Here is a 22,173-nt window from a genome sequence, read left to right as displayed (position 1 = left end):
GTCTCAAAAAAAAAGACTACACCCCTTGGTTCCCAAGCCAGGCCACTGTTCACCACTCAGAGGGTAGCAATGCAAGAGACACCACAAGGCAGCCGTGGTCAGGGCCAGGAAGTAGGAGGGTTCCGGTCCTTGGATGTTACTGTTTCGTGAGCATGGACTGCATTCTAACCTCTTTAGGTGCCTTGGCTTATTGCAGATTCAAACAATCCTATAAAGCAAGTACTATTATTATAATTCCCCTTCTATGGTAGAGGAAACTGAGGCACAAGAGGTTAAGTCATGTCCAGTGTTGCACGGCACATGGCAGGGTTGGGATGAACCCAGGCCGCTTAGCTCCCACACCTGCCCCCGTTCCATCGTGCCCCTTAATTCTTTCTCCAAATTCTTCTCGGTCTCATTTGCCCAGTTGTAAAACCAAGGGTCAGTTTTCAGTTGCTATTGGAATAAACTACTAAACTTTGCATCCCAGAATTATAGTTTTTGAGCTCTTACCCTCCCGGGACCTCGGATATGGGACAGGTGACAGTTTGTAATTTGCATTTTTGTAAGGTGCAAATGACCTCCCCTGGGGTTGGATGACATCGACTGTTGCAGAGTGCTTGGCATTGTCTTATGTCATTTTTGTGCATTTTAAAGATAGAACACTGGCCGGGCATGGTGGCTCACGCCTATAATCCCAGCACTTTGGGAGGCCGAGGTGGGTGGATCACCTGAAGTCAGGAGTTCGAGACCAGCCTGACTAGTATGGTGAAACCCTGTCTCTACTAAAAATACAAAAATTACCTGGGCATGGTGGCCTCTGTGCCTATACTCCTAGCTTCTCCAGAGGCTGAGGCAGGAGAATTGCTTGAACCTGGGAGGTGGAGGTTGCAGTAAGATGAGATTGCCCCACTGTACTCTAGCCTCGGCGACAGACTGAGACTCTGCCTCAAAAAAAAAAAAAAAAAAAAAAAAGAACACAAGTTTTAGCCCAGCTGGGAACCTTGTGCAAAGTGCCCCAGATAAGAATTGCACCAAAGGCTTTCTGTCCTCAGAGGCTCCTGAGCAACTGCATGAAACAGGCTCTCCTTTTCCCTGTAAGGAATCCTCAGGGCCGGGCGCGGTGGCTCACACCAGTAAAGCACCCCAGACAGGACTTGCACTGAGGGCTGCCTCTGAGCACAGCCTTTCCACTGCTCCTCGGCTGTGCCTCCTCACCTTCGCTGTTGTTTTTGCAGCGAGCAGTCAGTGGCCAGTTCACAGGCCACATTGGTAGAACAAGTGAGATGCGTGGCCTCAGTCTATGTCACGTTGCTGTACCTCTTGACCCCACTATGGGGCTTAGGCTGGCCTCCCTAGGACTGACTGCCGAGGACTCCCTGCTGGTTCCTCTCACCTGCAAGAGTGCAGCTTCTCCTAAGACCTAGGAACATGCTTTTTTTGAAGGGAGATGTTCATCCTGGGAGAACTGCCTTCCTTTCTGGAATAGACAAGGCCTTCTCTCCTGGGAGAATTTGATCTCAGCACAAGGAGGAAGTGGAGGAGGGAGGTTTCCATTTGGGAAGCCAACAGCAGTTCACTTTCATCCGTCAGCACCTACCTCCTTGAGAACAGGATTTAAGTGTAAGCTGAGTATGTTGCAGCTTAGGAGCTGAAGGGTTCTGTGCAGACCTGGTGTCCCAGAGACATAAAACCAGGCTCACCACAGTCATTTTTCCAGCCAAGCAAAATTTCACTTTTCAGTCATCTCAACGACTGGAGACCCAGAGCAGGAGCACATCCTATCAAGGCCAGAGACTTTGGCCCTGGCATGGGCAGGCTTGGGCCCTGCCAACCTTCATGTAAAATAGTGATAATAAATACACAAAGAGCGGCATTTGTCAAGGGCCCTGACACACCAGGCATTGTGCCTGGCATGTCACACATTGTTCTAGAGGGACTTTGGTGGCAAAGAAGTGAAACCCACTCAAACTAGCATAAAAAAGAGACTTAGAGAAAGTACACCAGAGACCCTCTGAGAAATGGAGATGGAGGGTTAGCCAGGCCTTGTAGGTGACTGCAGCTGCTCTGTGCACACGCCAGCCCCTTGCTCCCTACACAGGGCTTCCTTGCTGACTCAGGTTCCTGCTCTTCTGCTCCCCTGACCAGCTGAGCTCTGACTCAGCTCACAGCCCCACCTGACCACTGTTCTTCATTCAGATTCTCCAAGGAGAATCCAGATGATCCCTGGCCAGCCTAGTGATGAGGCCCTGTGAGTCAGGGGTTACCTTGTATAGTCAGCATTTCAGGGAAGACCAAAAGGACAATGGGGGGCAAATTCATTGCCCCATGCCCCCGCATACATTATCTCATTTATTCACCCAAAAAAGCCCATTTTGCAGATAAGGAAATGGAAAGTTAAGGAGTCTAAAGGGTTTCTTCAGCTATAACAAGGAATGAAGTGAAGGTACTGACACATGATGCAGCGTGGAATAACCTGGAAAACACGCTCGGTGAAGGAAGCCGACACAAAAGACCACATATGCTACAGTTCCATTTGAAGAAAATGTCTAGAGTAGGCAAATCCATAGAGACAGAAAGCAGATTAGCAATTGCCAGGGGCTGGATGGGAAGGGGGATGGAGAGGGAGTGCTTCACATGCATGGGGTTTCTTTTAGGGGGTGATAAAAATGCTCTAAAATCGATTGTGGTGAGAGTCACACAACTCAGTGAATATATTGAAAACCACGGGTGCGTTTTTCAAACGAGTGAACTGTGTGGTAGGTGAGTGGTATCTCTGTTATCCAGAGAGAGAAAGAGAGGTCAGCTAAAGGGCTTTCCTCACTGGAAGGTAAACAAAAGCTGAATTCACACTCAGGGCTTGCCGAGTGTGAACTCCATGCTCTGCCTGCGCTGCGCCCGATTCTCAGCCAGCCCTCCTCACCGCGGTCCGCCCCTCGGCCCTTCCCCTCCACTTGCTGTGCCTCCAGTGGAAAACAGCATGGCACCCTTTTGCCAAGGAAGCCTGGATTTGGCATTGAGATAGGCAGGGCGGTGGTCCTCACCTCTGCACCATGCCCTCCATATGCCCCCTGCCATGTGCTGCTTTTTCTTCTTATTACATCTTCTTCTTTTTCTTTTCTTTTTTTTTTTTTGGACAGAGTCTCGCTGTGTCCACCTCCCTCGGGTTCAAGCAATTCTCCTGCCTCAGCCTTCTGAGTAGCTGGGACTACAAGCGCGCGCCACCACGCCCAGCTAATTTTTGTATTGTTAGTAGAGATGGGGTTTCACCATGTTGACCAGGCTGGTCTCAATCTCTTGACCTTGTGATCCACTGACCTCGGTCTCCCAAAGTGCTGGGATTACAGGCATGAGCTACCGTGCCCAGCCTACATCTTTTTTTCTTATGATAAAAGTCAAGCATGTTGTGTGTGCTTGTTTTTAACTGACAAGACCAGAAAAGGCTCAGGATGAAAACCATGCATGGTCTCACCATGGCTGCAGGTTTGGAATGTGTGTCCTTCCAGTTTCTTCTCCTTAATACACCTATACACAACTGAAAATACAGTTTGGGTTTCCTGCCTTCTGGTTTTGTTTGAATGTATTTGTGACTTTCAGCTTTTTCCCTAGAGCCCAGAGCCAAGGAGTTGCTAGTTAAGGCTAAAGATTTACTGGTTTTCAGTCCGCTGGATGATCTTGTAGTTGCAGAAAGTTCATGGGGTGTATGTATTTCTTACCATTAGTGTCATCAACTTTATTGTTTTGGCATGCTACTCATTTTTCTATGAGAAGAATGTAACAAATATCCAGAGAGTTGCACCAGGCCTGCACAGCTGTGATCTGGGTGAGCAGTCATGGGGTGTCCCAGCACCAACGGGCAATTCTGTAATCTACCTCATGACACCACCTTCGCCCCCAGGAAGTCTGGAGGTGGGCACCGGGGGTCTCAGCTCACATGTGGGCTGATATGCAGTTACTATGAGGTCAGCCTGGCTCCCTGCTTCTCCTTGCTCAGAAAACTCCCCAGGAGCTGTTGAGATAGGGATGATATAGCTGAAACCCAGCTACTGACCCGCAGGTTCAGCGCTATGCAGTGGCTCCCAGTGTGCATTCATGAGCCAAGGTCATAAAGTCCAGTTAGGACTTGGAAAAGCCAGCGTTTGAACGTGCAGGCTGTACAAGGTATAATCTTGTACTTTAAGAGCTTCCGTTGAGTCAAGGCCAAAAACCTAACATAGGGAGCAGCAATTCAGCATGAACTATATTCAGCAGTTGAGTAAAAGTCTAAAAGGAATTTGGAGAATAGGGGAAAGCCACTTGCCGTGGTTTTCAAACATGTTTCCAGTGTATGTGTGTTTCAGACTTTAAAAATATGTTGAGAAAAGGCATATGTTCTGTGGCTCTTCCAAGTTTGCTTGTAACTTGCCTTTTCCTTTACATCAGATGATGAGCATTTTCCTACTTATTAAAACTTCATTGAAAACTTGGCTTTGAATGACTGTGCAACAGCCTGTCTTTGGGATGCCACATGAATATTTATTCACTGACCTCGCTGGATATTTTAGTGTGTCCATAGCATCTGGAACACTTTGCTGCCTTTACTCATCTCCTTCCTGTCCTGCCGCTAGCCCCGGGCTCCCCAGGGATAGAACCTTAGTTTCCCCTTAGGACCTACAGCCTAGCTGTGATGTGACCCCGGTTCTCTAATGATTGAAAGAGTGGACATCTGGCAAGAGGTGTCCCCAACCAACGCTCAAGAGGTCTCGGGGCCAGCAAAATCATGGCCTTGGTCTGAGGCCAGGGCAAGGCTGGGCCCTTCCTTAGGAGAACTCCTGCAGCAGAGCCAAGGCTTGGTACGGTTCCTTTGGGCATCGGACCCCACAGCTTTGCCAACCAAACCACCAGGATTGCAAGACACAGGGTTCCGCTTCTCCTCTGGCCTTGGCGTTTGGCAGGCTGCAGAGAAAGTTACCCACTTCCCTTTTTCTGGAGCATAAAGCCCTGCAATGCCACTGTGGTTCCCAAACAGGCTCCAAGACCCTGGACACAGCCCTTTAGCTCCTGGCTTCCCCCACTCCTCGGAGTGGCATTGGCTTTGAGACCTTTGTCCTGCCAGGGTGCAAACCCCAGGCCTGTCTTAAGGCAGGGAAGCTGTTCTTAGTTACCCAGGCCTGGGGCCTACTTCCCTGAACCTATGTCTGTTCTGTTCCTACCAAAATCCACACCTGAGCAATGGGAAATGTGCCCTTGGGTTCTGTGCCTCATGGACCCATCCTGTCCCGTGGCAGGCTGCCCAGCTGGTGCTCCATCCGCCTACGGCTCCTCTGCCCTCCTTCCTGACCCCTCCTCTCACTGTCTTGTCTTTATACATCCTCCCATGGTTCAGGTTGTCCCATCTTGCCTTTAAAACTAAACTTGACTGTGTCCCCTTCCTCAGAGGCCTGACTCTCCGCCCGGCTAAGCTGATCTACTCATGGGTGCCAAGAGGCTGACCCAGGGCCCCTGCTCTGGGCCAAGCAGGCTTAGGTGCTGGGGATACTCAGATAGCTGAAGCATTTGACTGCCTTCTGGAAGCTCTGAGTCTGGTGGGAAAGTCAGGCAAAACCGGAGAATTTGAGTCCCAGTGATGCTCACTGCCGTCATAGACACACCAGACTACAGGAACACAGGCGCGGTGGGCGAGGCCCGAGCACATCAGGGAGGCGCCGCCAGACAGGTTGCATTCGGCCTGAGCCTTGAAAGTTGAGTAAGCATTTGCCAGGTGGAGAGGGAGGGAAAATAATTCCATACAGAGGTTAGCATCGGCCAAGACCCAGTGGTGGGGCCACATGTGGCACGTTGAGGAAGAAGTGAACGGCAGATGGTATGGGGTGAAGACTCGGCAGATGGTGCCAGAAAAGATGTGCGGGGACCAGGTCCTGCAGCCTTGAATGCCAGGCTAAGGGACTGAAAGTGATTCTCAACAGAGAGCCACCTAGGGCCTGCCGTGCGCCCAGCCTAGGACCGCAGGAGGAGAATGGAGCAGAGGGGACCACTATAGCCCTGATCTGGGGCGGGGGGGCAGTTGTGGGGTATCCTGGCACCAATGGGCAGTTCTGTATGTTATCTACCCCATGACAACATCTTTGCCCACAGAAAGAGTCTGGAGGTGGGCACCAGGGGTCTCAGCTCACACATAGGGCTGCTGCTCCATTACCATGGGGTCAGCCCAGCTGCTTGCTTCTCCTTGCCAGGAAAACTCCCAAGGGGCCAACTTTGTTGGGCCTGTGTAGACATGGGCACAGTGCTTCAAACACTCCAGAGGCTAAAACATGTATGTACTCAAGGCAAGGTGCCTGGGAGAGTGAGACATTCATGGAGAAGCCAGGAGCTGCCCAAGAAAGTCATGAAGAGCAGCTCGTCCAGGCCCTGGGAGAGGCCGCTGTGGGTACTGTGACCTCGGTGATGGTGATGGGCACAGAGCTTTGCACATTGGAAAGAGTCACAGGAAAGGTTGTCATGCTTGTTAACGTGATGACAGCAGGCATCTCTCCACTGGCCATGATATTCAGGTGGCCAGGCAGAGGGTATCTGCCCAGGACAGGGCTGGGGGTTGCACCTCAGAGAGACGCACACAGCTGGTGGGCCGCAGCTCACTTCCATTCTGTTTCTTCAGTCCCTTTGTCCTGGGAAGGCACTTGCTTGCCCTGATTGCATTGGTGACCCCTGGCCAGCAAGATGGCAAATGCCTATATCCTTGATAGTGCCCGCCTCTTAGAGCGAGCACGTGCTCGGCTGCTCCAGGCCTTGTGAGGTCTCCTTGCAACATCAAGAGCCTGTTGTGTTGTTGCCACATCCTCAGTTCTGCGCTGCAAGCCTCCCTGCTCCTCACCGATGCCGGGAGAGCAACCGACATGGGAAGTGGCGCAAGTTCCTGTGAAGGAAGTCTGCCTAACATGCAGGCTCAACGCACAGGGCGCAGGCGCAGAACCAGCCCGACCTGGCCAGATCCCCGCACCTCACTCCCCAACCCAGTGACCGGGGGCGAGTGCTTTCATGTTTCTGAGCCTCTTACCCTCATCCGTGAACTGGGGGTAAGGCCTGTGATCGGGCGGGTGAGATAACCCAGGTAAAGCAAGTTAGCCTGCCGGCTCACCCATGGCAAGAACGTCATGAACGTTTGCTCCTCTGATTATCCTCCATGTCAGTTTTCATAGTTTTCTTAAGGGTGCATTCCTCCCGGGAGTAAAGAGCCCTGGGTGAAAGGCTGGCCCACCAATTCACAAGGAACACTGCACCTGCCTGGGTAATCCCCTGTCCAGCTCCCAACCTAGCAGGCTGAACAAGGCCTGGGACCCACGTTCCTCTCAGGAGGAAGCTCGAGTGAGCGCAGGGTGGGCTGTGTGCCGACAGCAATTGTTCCCGAAATGTGGCATCCCTGTGCCCTTTTTGGAGGGTCCTGAGCCTCCGTCAGATGCTTGGCAGGGTGTGGTCCTCACCGATCAAAAATACCTGTCCCTAGCCTGCTTTGGTGGCCACAGCCATGGCTGAGCCCCAGGGACTGGGTTGGTAGAGAGGCACGCACTGCAATGCAGCTCCGTGATGCAGGAGCCTTGGCTTCCCCTGATTGGGGCAGAGGACCAGCTTCTTCTTTTAATCTAGAGATTGGCTGGAGTCAGAATCACTTTGTGGTGGGTGGGTGCTCCCTACTTGGACAGCCAGGTCTGATCTCGCTGGCCACAATCCATAGGCTCGTTCTTCCCGCATGTAATGACCATGGAGGCCAAAAAAGGACGAAAGTTCCTTCCTCCTCGCACGCCTGGGATGTGCGTACTGTTGTGACCCCATTTTAGGGATGGCTAGACTGAGGCCTGGGAGGATCAGGCCACCCGCCCCAGAGCACCCAGCTGGTTGGCTGAGGAACTCCAGGCCCTCTGTCCTGTGTCCTCAGCATGCCTTCCCCACGGCTCCAGAGCACAGTGTTGTCACCCCCACCCTGTGTCATCAGTGCCCTCTGAGGTGGGCTCTCAGACCAAGGAAGAGAACTGAAGCTGAGCCTGTCACACCACCCCCAGCCCAGCCCTGCCCCACACTGCTGGGGAGGACCCAGCGGGGCTTCCCCTCTCGAGGCAGGAAGTGGTGGGAGAGGTTTAAAAGCGTCCAAGAGGGGAAAACAACCCTCCGAGTAGTGAAGCAAATACCTTGAACAGCCCTCTCACGGCCTTGCCCCACCCCACCCGTAGACACTGCCCACCGCAGCAACCCTGGTGCCTGGTCTACACTGACCACCTGCCCCTTTCTTGCTTCCACAGGCTTCTGGGACTCCTCGCTGAATCCTCCACGAGAAAGAGGGAAGTCGGGAGAGCCCCCAAGAGACCGCGCACCCGGATCGCCCCCAGTCTCCAGCCTCAGGCCCACAGCCCATGATGCAAACTGTGCCTGTGAAATCGAGCTGGCCGTAGGAAATGACCGCCTGTGGTTTGTGAATCCTATTTTCATCGAGGACTACAGCGGTGCCCTGCCCACTGACCAGCCACCTCTTGGAAACTGCCCTGCACACCCCTTGCCACTCACGTCTGATGCTACCTCGCCCACCTCCAGGTGGGCCCCACGCCGCCCACCGCCCCCTCCCCCAGCGCTGCCCCTGCAGCCCTCCAGCCCAGCCCAGCCCCCTCTGCTTCCTGCTCCTGCCCCCACCCCTGCCTCTCCTTTGCCCAGCTCTCTCCCCGTGCCTGCCCCCCACGTCACACCCCATGCCCCAGGTCCCCCAGATCATCCAAGCCAGCCACCCATGACAGCCTGCGAGAGACTCCCACGCCCCACCGCAGGCCTGTGCCATGTCAGGGAGGAAGCCATGAAGCCAGGGGCAGCCTCCAGCCCCTTGCAGCAAGCCCCTGCCCCACCACTGCCAGCGAAGAAGAACCTTCCCACTGCCCCTCCCAGACGACGCATTTCCGAGAGGGTGTCCTCAGAAGACCAAAGTGCAGGGATGGCGGCAGAGGGGGTCCAGCTCAGCCTGCCTCCCCAAGGGACCTCAGACAGCCGGGAGGACACGCCCCAGGGGAGCACAGAGCAAGGCCAGGAAACAGAGGTGAAAGCCAGCGATCCCGACAGCATGCCGGAGCTACCCAGGAAGGCCAAACAACCCCCAGTCCCACCGCCCAGGAAAAAACGGATCTCTCGACAACTGGCCTCAGCCCTCCCAGCTCCCTTAGAGAGCGCCGAGCTCTGCACACAGGAGATCGCCTTGGAGACAACCATGCCGGGTCCACCCAGAGATGGCCAAAGCCCTGCCCCCCAGGCTGGGACTCAGCACCCCCAGGCCCCGGCTGCCACCCATGCCCAGAGCTCTCCAGAGTTCAAGGGCTCCCTGGCCTCCCTCTCAGACAGCTTGGGGTTGCCTACCACGGCCGCTGACCAGGACTCCTACTCGACCAGCAGCACAGAGGAGGAGCTGGAGCAGTTCAGCAGCCCCAGCGTGAAGAAGAAGCCCTCCATGATCCTGGGAAAGGCGCGGCACCGGCTGAGCTTCGCCAGTTTCAGCAGCATGTTCCACGCTTTCCTCTCCAACAACCGCAAGCTGTACAAGAAGGTGGTAGAGCTGGCGCAGGACAAGGCCTCGTACTTTGGCAGCCTGGTGCAGGACTACAAGGTGTACAGCCTGGAGATGATGGCACGCCAGACCTCCAGCACGGAGATGCTGCAGGAGATCCGCACCATGATGACCCAGCTCAAGAGCTACCTGCTGCAGAGCACCGAGCTCAAGGTCCTGGTGGACCCTGCCCTGCACTCCGAGGAGGAGCTCGGTCAGTGCCCTGGGAGGAGGTGGCAGGGAGGAGAGGGCGGTGGGGCTCATAGACTCAGGAACCCTTAGGACAAGAAAGGCCTATGCAGCAGACACTGTTGGTGCCCAACCCCCATCCCCTTTCCTGGGCACCAGCACCTTTCTCCGGCTGCTGCAAAGTAGGCTGGTAATGGTGCACGGCTCCCCCCTTTCCTAGAGAATTGACCTTGGCCGAATAGGATCTATATTATCTGCACCCTGTCTTCCACCCCCAGGGGCCCACTGCCCATTACTGCCTGCCATGGGGGAACAGAGACTGGCCCCTTTGCCTCAAGCAGGACCACTGTGTGATGCAGTTTATGCCCCAGGGCCCGGTGAGATCCGGCTGAGGCGGACAGTTCCTCCTTACTCAGGCTTGCTCTGCAGCTCCCCACTGCTCTCACGCCCTGTCTTCTGAGTACCTCCGCCGTGAAATCGCATGCACCCAGATCCCACTTTCAGGCTCTGCTTTCAGGGAACCAGCCCAAAAGAGCCCATTCCTCTGACCACTCCTTCTAAAGTAACCCCAGCCTTCCCCACCCTCACCAGCCTCGAGTCCAATAATGATCAAAGCTTTTTATGATGGTGGTTCCCTGTGAGAAGTAGTTGTGATCAACCACACACCTATATATATTAAAAATATTCAAACCAGGCGCAGTGGCTCAAGCCTATAGTCAGAGCACTCTGGGAGGCCAAGGCAGGAGGATCGCCTGAGCCCAGGAGTTCAAGACCAACCTGGGCAACATGGCAAAATCCTGTCTTTACAAAAGATACAACATTTAGCCAGGCGAGGAGGCACTCGCCTGTCGTCCCATCTATTTGGGAGTCTGAGGCAGGAGGACTGCTTGAGCCAGGAGGCCGAGACTGCAAAGAGCCAGCATCCCACCACTGCACTCCAGTCTGGGTGACAAAGCGAAACCCTGTCTCAAAACGGAAAAAAAAAAAAAAATACATTTTGTCAGCTCGAACTGCTTGGCCAAGGTGGTTGCTAAACACTTAGCTGCTTCTGAGCTAGTTGGTAAATAATCCCCTGGCATCCCTAAACCTCTCCTTCCCCACCCGGTCATGAAAGTCTGTGCCGGGCACAGTAGGGGACACGTGGGGCTCTGAGCACAGCAGATTCATAGTGAATGTTTCTTAGAAAAGGAGCTTTGCGTGTTCCTTTCTGGGGCTTCTGGATTTTGCTAGCAGACTCCTGAAAACTGATAGGTTTGCCAGGCCACAAGATTAATGGTGGCATTTCAGGCATGGCGAAGGGTGGTGGGATTTGAGACCCGAGGCCAGTGCTGTGTGTGTGTCTGCCCAGGCCCCTGTAAGCAGATAGTCGACAAAGAGTTATTGGGTACCCAACTGCATCAGGTGCTGGCTCAGATCTAGAGACAGAGGTGAGCAGCTCACTCAAAGGTTCCTGCCTGCGGGGAGCTTACAGTCTAGCAGGGGTGACAGGCAGGCAGCAAGAAGCATGAGTAGGGCTGGGTGCAGTGGCTCACACCTGTAATCCCAGCACTTTGGGAGGCCGAGGCAGACAAATCACCTGAGGTCAGGAGTTTGAAACCAGCATGGCCAACATGGTGAAACCGTGTATCTACTAAAAATACAAAAATTGCCAGGCGCGGTGGCTCAAGCCTGTAATCCCAGCACTTTGGGAGGCTAAGGCAGGCGGATCACAAGGTCAAGAGATCAAGACCATCCTGGTTAACATGGTGAAACCCCATCTCTACTAAAAATACAAAAAATTAGCTGGGCATGGTGGTGCGTGCCTGTAATCCCAGCTACTCAGGAGGCTGAGGCAGGAGAATTGCCTGAACCCAGGAGGTGGAGGTTGCAGTGAGCCGAGATCGCGCCATTGCACTCCAGCCTGGGTAACACTCAGGAGGCTGAGGCAGGAGAATTGCCTGAACCCAGGAGGCGGAGGTTGCGGTGAGCCGAGATCGTGCCATTGCACTCCAGCCTGGGCAACAAGAGCGAAACTCTGTCTCAAAAAAAAAAAAAAAAAAATACAAAAATACAAAAATTAGCTGGGTGTGGTGGCACACACCTGTAATCCCAGCTACTTAGGAGGCTAAGGCTGTAGAATCGCTGGAACCTGGGAGGCGAACGTTCCAGTGAGCCCAGATTGTGCCTCTGAACTCCAGCCTGGGCGACAGAACGCGACTTTGCCTCAAAAAAAATAAAAATTAAATTAAAAAAACACAAATACAAAAATCAGCTGGGTATGGTGGCGTGCACTTGTAGTCCCAGCTACTCAGGTGGCTGAGACAGGAGAACTGCTTGAACCCTGGAGGCAGAGGTTGCAGTGAGCCAAGATTGTGCCACTGCACTCCAACCTGGGCAACAGAGCAAGACTCCATTGAAAGAAAGAAAGAGAAGGGAGAAAAAGAGGGAAGGAAAGAGGGAGGGCAAGAAGGAGGAAGGGAAGGAGAGAGAGAAGGAGGGAGGAAGGGAGGGCAGGAGGAAAGAAGAAGGAAGGAAGGAAGGAAGGAAGGCAGAACTATGACGTGTAATAAGTGAGGGCATGTGGATGGGAGTGAGGTCAGGAGGCTGTTGGGAGCAGGACCCCCTAGGACCTTGTGAGCCTCTCCGTAGACCTGGCTTTCCCTGTACGTGAGATGGAGTCATGCAGGGTTCACGTCTGAGGGTGCGTGATCTCACTCCCATGTGAACAGCATCACTCTGGCCATGATGCCAAGTGGGAGCAGAGAGACTCAGACTCAGCGTGAGGCCACTGCTGTCACAGCTGAAGTGCGCAGTGAAGGTGGCTGGGACCAGGCCGGAGGCAGCACAGACGGGGAGACGTGGTTGGGTTCTGGGTCTGTGGTGATGCTGGAGCCGCAGGACTGGCTGGAGCCTGGATGTGGGAGTGGGAGAGGGGAGGTAAGATGTGTCCAATCAGTGTTGTTCCTGGGAGGACAGCGTCCGTTCTGGGGCAGGCACTGGGGACGAGTTGAGGAGCTTGGTTTGGGACATGTGACAGTGGAGATGCTTATTAGACACAAGGTGGGGAGGTTGCGCGGGCCATGGAGGGCTGAGTCTGCAGTTCTGGGGCTAAAGAGAGCTAGGTCTGGGAAGGGTTAGCACAAAAGGAGCCATGAGACTGGATGAGATCATCTGGGTCTGAGGACTGAGCCCCAGGCACCATGTAGACCAGGAGGGCATGGAAGGACATGGGAGGACATGGAAGGACATGGAAAACTCAAAGTGGCCCAGAGGAGGCTGTGGTCAGCCCTGCCTTCCAGTGTTGGGGGAGTGTAAGAGCTGAGGCCCGAGGGAGGAGTCAGGGGTGCTGAGCCATGGAAAGGGTGGTGGAAGGACTTTTCTTCTGGAAAGGGATGACAAACAACATGGACAAAGGCAGAGAGGTGGGGAATGAGGCTGGAGGGTCACAGGCCATTCACACAGGCAGTGAAAGTCAGCCTGAGAATTTGGCCCAGAGATGATGGAGCCCCCACAGGGTGTGTGTGGAGGGCAGAGCAGAGGGATTGAAATGGGGACTGCTCAGGAGGCTGGGGTGGAGCAAAGCTAGCACCCCGTGGCCTTCAGCAGAGCAAAGGAGGTAGAGCCAAGCTGGACCTCTGCTGGAAACAGCAGGAGTGACTCCAGCCTCAGGGCAGCCGGCTGGCAGGATGGAGATACACCATGGGTCCTGTTAAGGCCAATTCTGCCTTGGGCGTCAGATGCCAAGAGGTGCTAGACTTGGAGTCTGTCCTGGCAGGTGATGTGGCAGAGTGTCACCAGTGTCTGTCGTGGCACTAATGTGTGGGCCAGAGAGGTTTCCAGGCAGCGGGAGGTGGCAGCTGAGCTGAGCCACCAAGGACAGGGAGGGCTGGAGCTGCAGAGATTTTTTGGGCCCTCCAGAGGGTGGGAACAAGGTCAGCTCCACAGCAACAGTGTCATTCCAGACACTGCACGTGCCAGCCTTATGACTGAAAACCAGACCCGATGGGCTTAGCTACTATTGCGTCTAAGAAGCCACAGCTCAGAGAGGTTTGGTGACCTAGCCATGAGGACAGAGCTGGTAGCAGCACTGGGCTTCAGACCCACGCAGCCCAGCCTTTTCCATGAGCTGAGTGCTCTGCCTCTGCCTCTTCCTTCTGAGCTCTGCCCAGGTGACCAGTCAGATGGTGGAGGAACTTAAACCACATGAAAGGCCGGACAGGGCTGGGTATGGTGGCTCACGCCTGTAATCCCAACACTTTGGGATGCTGAGGAGGGCGGATCACTTGCGGTCAGGAGTTCGAGACCAGCCTGGCCAACATGGCAAAACCCCATCTCTACAAAAAAATACCAAAAGGAACTGGGCATGGTGGTGGGTGCCTGTAATCCCAGCTACTCAGGAAACTGAGGCACGAGAATCACTTGAACCGGGGAGGTAGAGGTTGCAGTGAGCCAAGATCACACCATCGCACTCCAGCCTGGGCAACAGAACAAGACTCTATCTTAAAAAAAAAAAAAAAAAAAGAAAGAAAGAGAGAGAGAGAGAGAAAAAAAAAAGGGCTGACAGAACTCCATGCTTAGGATGCTTCTGGTTTTATTAGGGAGACATGTCACAAGAAACAGTTGGAGCAAAACAGTCCTAGCATGTGGCTGCTCAGGGCCTGGTCCCATCACCTGAGGGATAGGCGGTGCCAGGAAGAGAACCTGCAGCTCTGAGATGTGAAGGGCCCAGGAGGGCATGGGCACAGCCCTCTCATTTTGCAGTTCAGGAAACAGGCCCTGGGAGGGGAAGGGACTTGGCCAAGGTCATGCAGAAGCCCAGGACAGTGGGGAAGTGCAAGGCCCTGCTCCCAGGTCAACTCCGTCTGCTCCCATCTCTACATGTGGAGGCTCCAAGGACAATGAGGTCGGGAAGTGAGTGTGGAAGGAGGGTCAGGAGCGGGCTGAGGGAGGTGAGGGCAGCCCTGTGTTCTGCTGAAGGGGAAGAGGGAGGCAGCAGCAAGGGACCAGGATGGCCATGGGTTAGCCACGGGGAATCAGTGGTCTGTTGAGACCCAACCCTGGGGAACATGAGTCCCTCCCTCTCCCAGGTCTGGGGCAGCCCAGGTGTCTCCCTCCAGGAACAGGACTTGGGACCTCCCCTTACTGGGCCCATAGCCAAGACCCATCCCCTGGAGACAGAGCAGAGCCAAAACAACTTCCTAAGAATATGTTCCTACAGTCACCCAAAGCAGCTGAGCGTGCCTTGGTGTCAGGTAGACATGAGTTCAAGTCCTCGTTCAGCCCCCACCCACCCCATGAGACCCTAAGTTGGTCCATCTTCAGAGTGGGGATCAGAGCACATACGCCTCAGAGCAGCTACGAGAGCGGAGCACCAACTCCTGCTCCAAGAGCGATCTGACTGCCTGTGAGATAGGACGGCATTCAAACAGTGAAGGAACCAGCCGTGTGGACAGCTGCGAGGCCACTGTGCCACGCAAAGCGAACTGCAGGAGCAAAGGCCCTGGGGCAGGAGCAGGCCTGGCAGTTGGTGGAACAGGCTGAGTACGGGGAGCAAGCAAAGCAATGAGTGCGCCGCCACAGGGCTGGATCACAGCAGGGCCTCGCAGGCCATGGCGAGGCTTTGGCTTTGATCTGCTTGCATGGGAGATGGGGGCCTCTGGAGGTTTCCAAACAGAAGAGTGTCGTGATCAAAGATGTCGTAACAGGACAACACCCACTGCTGTGTTGAGAAGGGACCCTAAGGGCCAGGGCAAAAGCCGACTGACATAACCCAGGCAAGAGATGATGGCGTTAGCCTGACCAACCCAGGTCAAGGTAGTACCCATGAAAGTGATAAAAAGTCAGGTTCCGGGCCTGGCACGGTGGCTCACGCCTGTAATCCCGGCACTTTGGGAGGCTGAGGCGGGTGGATCACAAGGTCAAGAAATCAAGATCATCCTGGCCAACATGGGGAAACCCTATCTCTACTAAAAATACAAAAATTAGCTCTGCTTAGTGGCACGTGCCTGTAGTCCCAGCTACTGTGGAGGCTGAGGCAGGAGAATCGCTTGAACCAGGGAGGCAGAGGCTGCAGTGAGCTGAGATTGCGCCACTGCCCTCTAGCCTGGAGAAAGATGGAGACTCTGTCTCAAAAAAAAAAAAAAAAAAAAAAAAAAAAAAAAAGGGCCGGGCGCGGTGGCTCAAGCCTGTAATCCCAGCACTTTGGGAGGCCAAGGCGGGTAGATCACAAGGTCAAGAGATCGAGACCATCCTAGTCAACATGGTGAAACCCCGTCTCTACTAAAAATACAAAAAATTAGCTGGGCATGGTGGCGCGTGCCTGTAATTCCAGCTGCTGAGGCAGGAGAATTGCCTGAACCCAGGAGGCAGAGGTTGCAGTGAGCCGAGGTCGCGCCATTGGACTCCAACCTGGGAAACCAGAGTGAAACTCTGTCTCACAGAAAAAAAAAAAAAAAAAAAAAAAAAAAAGATCGAGACCATCCTGGTCAACATGGTGAAACTCCGTCTCTACTAAAAATACAAAAAAATTATCTGGGCATGGTGGCACGTGCCTGTAGTCCCAGCTACTCAGGAGGCTGAGGCAGGAGAATTGCCTGAACCCAGGAGACGGAGGTTGCGGTGAGCCGAGATCGCGCCATTGCACTCCAGCCTGGGTAACAAGAGCAAAACTCCGTCTCAAAAAAAAAAAAAAAAAAAAAGAAGTCAGGTTATGGATATACTGTATTTTTGAGACTAGCGTCAAGTGGGTTTGGGAATTGGAAGGGAGATATCAAGAATAATTCCACCAGTCATTTATCGGGCATTCAGGCCATGAGCTCACAGCTGCCCAGGTTGTGTACTGCGCAACTCCAGTATAAATAGCACCCTCTGAAGTTATGTACTCATAGGCATCCCTGTGAGAGTTTGCTCTCTGCTACGCCCTGTGAAAAGCATCAGGATACAATGAGCAGTTAGCATTAGTCCCCAGGGGCTCCTGTGCCAGTGCCTCTGCAGTGTGGCTTTCTGTTGAATATACTACGCTCTCTCGTGTGTCGGAACCACAGGGTGTAACTGCTGGGGCTGTGAATGTCCTTCCAGGGACCAGGGGATGGGGATGCTGTGCTTCTAGGCAGCAGAACCAGGTGGCAGGATCCCTGCTTCTGGTTTCCTCACCCTTGCTCTCTTGTTCACCTGCAGAAGCAATTGTAGAGTCCGCCTTGTACAAATGTGTCCTGAAGCCCCTGAAGGAAGCCATCAACTCACGCCTGCATGAGCTCCACAGCAAGGACGGCTCGCTGCAGCAGCTCAAGGAGAACCAGCTCGTGATCCTGGCCACCACCACCACCGACCTCGGTGTGACCACCAGCGTGCCAGAGGTGCCCGTCATGGAGAAGATCCTGCAGAAGTTCGCCAGCATGCACAAGGCCTACTCGCCCGAGAAGAAGATCTCCATCCTGCTCAAGACCTGCAAACTCATCTACGACTCCATGGCCCTCGGCAACCCAGGTCAGTGGGCAGCCTGGAGGGGTCTGGACGAGGAGCTCTCTTTGTATGGGTCCATGACCCCTCCCTGACAGGGACTCCAGAGCTCTTGGAAAGCCGCAGACTCCCCAGATTCAGATCAACCTTGGGGAGGAACTAGGGGTGGGTGGGGGTGCAGTTCCTGGGCCCTCTTAGAGTTACTTGGGGACTGGGAGGAGAGCCATGATCGGCAGCTGCCCTGGAGGCAAGTGAGGAAGCCAGCCCATACCTTAACTTTGTGTGAATTAGGAAAAGCAGGGTGTTAGTTTCCTAGGGCTTCTGAAACAATACCACAAGCTGAGTGGCTTAACCAGTAGAAGTGTATTGTCTCAGTTTTGGAGGCTGGAAGGTTCAAGATCAAGGTGCAGGCAAGGCTGGGCTCCTTCTGAAGATGCTAGGGAAGGTTCTGTTCCCTCCGAGCTTCTGGTAGCTCCTTGGCTTGTGGCCGCAGAACTCTGATCTTCATGTGGTGTGCTTCCTGTGTGTGCCTCTGTGTTCCAATTTCCTCTTTCCGTAAGAATGCCAGTCACTTTGGATTAGGGGCTCACCCTTCTCCAGTATGACTTCATCTCAGCTCATTACAGCCACAATGACTCCATTTCCAAATAAGGTCACAGTCTTAGGTACTGAGGGTTAAGACTTAAACATATAAATTTTGAGGGGACAAAATTCAACCCCTAACAGGTGCCCTAAACAATTAGCATTGACTTGACTCCTAAGTCCACGGGGCATGGACCACTATCTGATCTTGATCAGCTGTGCCTGAGCTTGAGGGAGCTTACTTATGGGTCTGTGGTCAGAGGTGGGTCAGTTGGAGGCCAGCTAGTCTGGGATGGCCTTGCTCACATGCTGGGTGGGTGGTTGGCTCTTGGCTGGTCTGGGATGGCCTTGCCTACATGCTGGGTCATTGGTTGGCTGTTGGCTGGTCCGGGATGGCCTTGCCTGCATGCTGGGTGGTTGATTAGCTGTTGGCTGTTCTAGGATGGGGATGACTGAGCCACAAGTTTCTCATCCTCCAGCAGATTAGCACAGGCATGTGCCCATGGCAGTAGCTGGACCCAAGAGAACAAACAAAGCCTGCAAGGCCCATTGAGGCTGGGCCCTGAACTTGTGTGAAGTCACTCTCACACTTTTCATTGACTTGTTTAGGCACAAGACCATCCCAGACTCCAGGAGTGAGGAACATTTCCCCTCTTGATGGACAGAATACAAAGGCACATTGTAAAGGGTGTGGATGTGGGGAGGGGAATCCGTGGGACCATTTGCAATCATTTGACTTTTGTCTGCAGTCCCCCAGGCAAACAAGAGCAGGCATCACTGGGCGCTGGGGCACAGCTCAATGAAGAGAATGCTGGCAGGATTCATCCCTTCAGCTGATGCCCTTGTGCAGTGAGCAAACCGTGTACCTGGACACGGCTGCCATGGTAACAGAGAGTGGATGGATAGCCACCTCTGTAGACTCACAGACGTGGGTTCAAATTCCTGATCCGTCACTTACTACCTGTTTCACCTCGAATGATTTACTTAACTCCTTAGAGCCCAATTTCCTCACCTGAGGAAGCTGCTTTACAGAGAGGGTCCCTAAGACCCCTAATGGTTCGGAAGCCATACTCAGTCACCTGTGAGTATTAGAAGCAATGCATGTAAAATGATGGCCTCCATGCACAGCACCCGGCAGGCTCAACACACGCGGCTGTGTTAGGGGACGAGTCTCTTCATCTCCCCTAGAGAAGGGCAGGCCAGTTTGGCCATTGACCAACGGAAAGCAATTGTGGGGTGTGATGGGGGTATGGTGCCAGACCCCTCACCCGAGAAACCTTTCCTCTTCAATCTGGTACGGTTCACAATTCCAAATTGGAGTCCATTTTTGTGTCAAACTGATTTGTGTCCCGCAACCATGTGTTAGAATTGTGCGCCCTGAAAGCAGACACCATACCCATACCGAGGCGAATTCCATATTAACCCTTCAGTCAGCCCGATGTTGGAGATTGATGGGAAGAGAGAGAGTTGTAGTACAACCAGAATGTAATGATGTGTTTGTTTTCACAGAGTGGACATGAGGCTCAGAGGTCGGGTGTCTTGTGGAGCCTGGAGCTCAGAGAACAGGGCCAGGATGTGAACTCCTCAACTGAGTAACCTCCAGGAAAATCCCCAAAGAAGTAGGTGGGGGCCAGCAGGCAGCCTGCAGAGCCAGAGCTCTTGGCAAATTTGACCTGGTCAGCCCCAGAGGGCTGGGACCCAGGGAAAGAGTCAAGTATGCCCTGCCAGGCAACATGAGATGGAGGGTTAAGACCCTCTTGTGGCATGGCAAAGGGTGTCCGAGAACAAGCAGGGCCTTCTCGAGCCTTCTCAGAGAGAGGCAGTCCTGGATCTCTCTGCAGCAGCAGGGGCCGGGGAAGGAAGCAGGCTGAGACGTGTCCTACGAGGCAAGCAGGGGAGCAGCCGTCAGATTGGATCTAGGCAGAAAGGAGACAGAGCCCTGGGGGACTCTCTGCTGGGAACAGCCCCTGGGAGAGCAGGCAGGCTGGCCCTGGGACCCTGCGGGGACATGGAAGAGCAAGGTCCAGGCTTCTTTGCGGTTCTGCCGCTTCTCAGCTTGTGGCTGTGTTCAGATGACTTAGGTGCTCAGCCTCAGTTTCCTCTTGTATTCAGTAGGCACAGCCACAACCGCCTTGCAGACCTGCCTTGAGGTTTAGACGAGTCTGAAGTTTGCATGTTGCCCAGCTGCTGGCCCTTAGTCACAATAGCTATTGACTGGTTTCAATGCTGAGTTTCTAATCAGGGAAACTGTTTCCCCTGGGACTTGCTGGGCTTGGTGGTAAAAGTCAGGGCTAAGGGTTTTATAGACCCTGAGACATGATCAGGAAGACAGCTTTGGGCTGGAAAGGGCAGGCAGTTCCATTCTTGAGGAGTCCCAGTTTATCCAGAAACCCCGGCTTCCTGGAATTCTTTTTAAAACCCCACAAGGGAGCAGCAACGTTAAAACACCGTGATTTTTTTTTTTTTTTTTTTAGACAGAATCTCATTCTGCCACTCAGGCTTAAGGACAGTGGCACAACCCCCCAGGCTCAAGCAATCATCTCACCTTAGCTTCCTGAGTAGCTGGGACTACAGGCATGTGCCACCACACCTGGCTAATTTTTGTATTTTTTTTGTAGAGATGGGGGTTTCACCGTGTTGCTGAGGCTCGTCTCGAACTCCTGAGCTCAAACAGTTTGCTTGCCTCAGCCTCCCAAAGTGCTGAGATTACAGGTGTGCGCCACTACACCCAGCCTGACTTTTTTAAACTGACATAAAATTGTATGTATTTACTGTTCCAACATGATGCTTTCAAGTATGTATATATTGTGGAATGACCGAATCTGTCTTTGTGTTGAGAATCAAACACCGTGATTTTTGCTAACGATGAATTCGCTTACTATTAGCTTACCAGAGGGCAGGGACTCGAGGAAGGAATGGCTAATTTTGAGGAGGGGGAGGAGAAAGAAAGGAGCTGCTGGAGGGGTCGTGGCCGGTGCAGCCTGCGGACGAGTGGAGTAGAAGCAGGTGCTTGTCGCTTTCCATCCTGACCAGGTGAGAAGCGGGGAGGCTGGAACCTGTGGATCCAGAAGCCAGGCCCAGGCAGGGAGACTCTGAGCCATGAAGGTCAGCCCAGGTTCTCCCCGAGAAACCAGTGGGTTTCTTATCAAGGAACAGAAAGAGTATTTCTCTCCTACCACTGGGTGAGCACTGGACTGGAAGCACCATGACTCCCAATTTCAGCTCTGCCCCTCCCCACTGGCGAGGGCTGCTCCATTCGGAGCCTTAGCATCTTCACCTGGGTGGAACTGGTCAAATGGGTTTGGGATTTGCCAGCTTTAAATCCAAAAAGCAGAGGATCTGGGGTTCATCCACCGTCCTGGGTTTGAACCCTAGCTTCCATGCTGTAGCCTTGGACATTAATCTCCCTGGACCTTTCCCTGTGTGTAAAATGAGGCTGAAATGCTTGTCATGTTGCTATGCAGGGGCTGGGACAGCCTAGGTGCTCAAGAAGATAGTTTCTGAGCCTCGGTTTTCTCATTCTTAAAATGGAGCTAGGAATGCCTCTCTCTGGGCTATTGTGAGGAGCAGAATTTATGAATGAGTGTTTAGATGTTAGGATGCAGGAACAGCTGCCGCCCAGCCACGTTCCCAAAAATAGAGAAGTTGAACTCAGTGGTTTCCAAGATGGGTTCCACAAGGCACGCCAGGGGCCACCAAAGTTTTGAAAGACAAGCTGGGTCCCAAGCCAGCTCCGCCCCAGACAACGCTGTTTGTATCTATTTTACACATGAGGTTCTTCATGGAATTTTGTTTCAAGAGTTCTATTTTTTTAACGTTTCATTTGAAAATAATTTCAAACTTCAAAAACTCTTAAGAATAGAAATAGTACATAGAAACTGAAACACCTACAGACTCTGTGAATTGTTGACATCCTACCTCCTCCGCTTCATCATTTTCTTTCTCTCTCTGCATACATATTTTTTTTTTTCTGAATTGGGTAAGGTAAGTTTCATACATCTGGGTCCTTTACCCCTAAACACTTTCCTAGGTATTTTGTGGCATGTATGTATGTAACATTACATAACTCTTACATAACCAGAGTAGAATTGTCCATTGCATAAATTTACATTAATACAATGATCTTTATCTAAAATTCCAGGTTGTAACGTGACTTAATAAGGTCCTCTTTAGAACTTCCCCTCACGTTCAGGATCTACGGAAGGGTTAGATGTTGCATATGCTTGTCATGTGTCTTTAACCTCCTTTAATTTGGAATGTCTCAGATCTGTTGCAGAATGATGGAAATGCAGTCTGAGAAATGTGTCATTTATTTGGCAGTTTGATTGTTGAGCAAACATCTTAGAGCTACTCACTCAAACCTAGATGGCACAGCCTACTATCCCCTGGGCTATATGGTCTCGCCCGTTGGCCCCAGGCTACCACCCTGTATAGCA

At 53.1% G+C, this 22,173-nt stretch overlaps 1 protein-coding gene across 2 annotated transcripts in view; it reads left to right on the top strand.

Annotated features, from left to right (window-relative positions):
* RIN3 (Ras and Rab interactor 3) overlaps positions 1-22,173 on the top strand; it is a 184,338-nt gene that overhangs the window by 131,817 nt on the left and 30,348 nt on the right. For both annotated transcript variants that reach the window (XM_074393455.1, XM_003939845.4), the window contains 2 exons: positions 8,250-9,743; positions 16,874-17,182. In XM_074393455.1, the coding sequence (XP_074249556.1) occupies positions 8,250-9,743; positions 16,874-17,182 (1,803 nt within the window). The remainder of the gene's footprint in view (positions 1-8,249; positions 9,744-16,873; positions 17,183-22,173) is intronic.

This window comes from Saimiri boliviensis, chromosome 2 (genome assembly GCF_048565385.1).
Source record: "Saimiri boliviensis isolate mSaiBol1 chromosome 2, mSaiBol1.pri, whole genome shotgun sequence".
Lineage (NCBI taxonomy): Eukaryota > Metazoa > Chordata > Mammalia > Primates > Cebidae > Saimiri > Saimiri boliviensis.
Note: the sequence above shows the minus strand (reverse complement) of the source record. Positions and strands in the feature narration are given on the sequence as shown.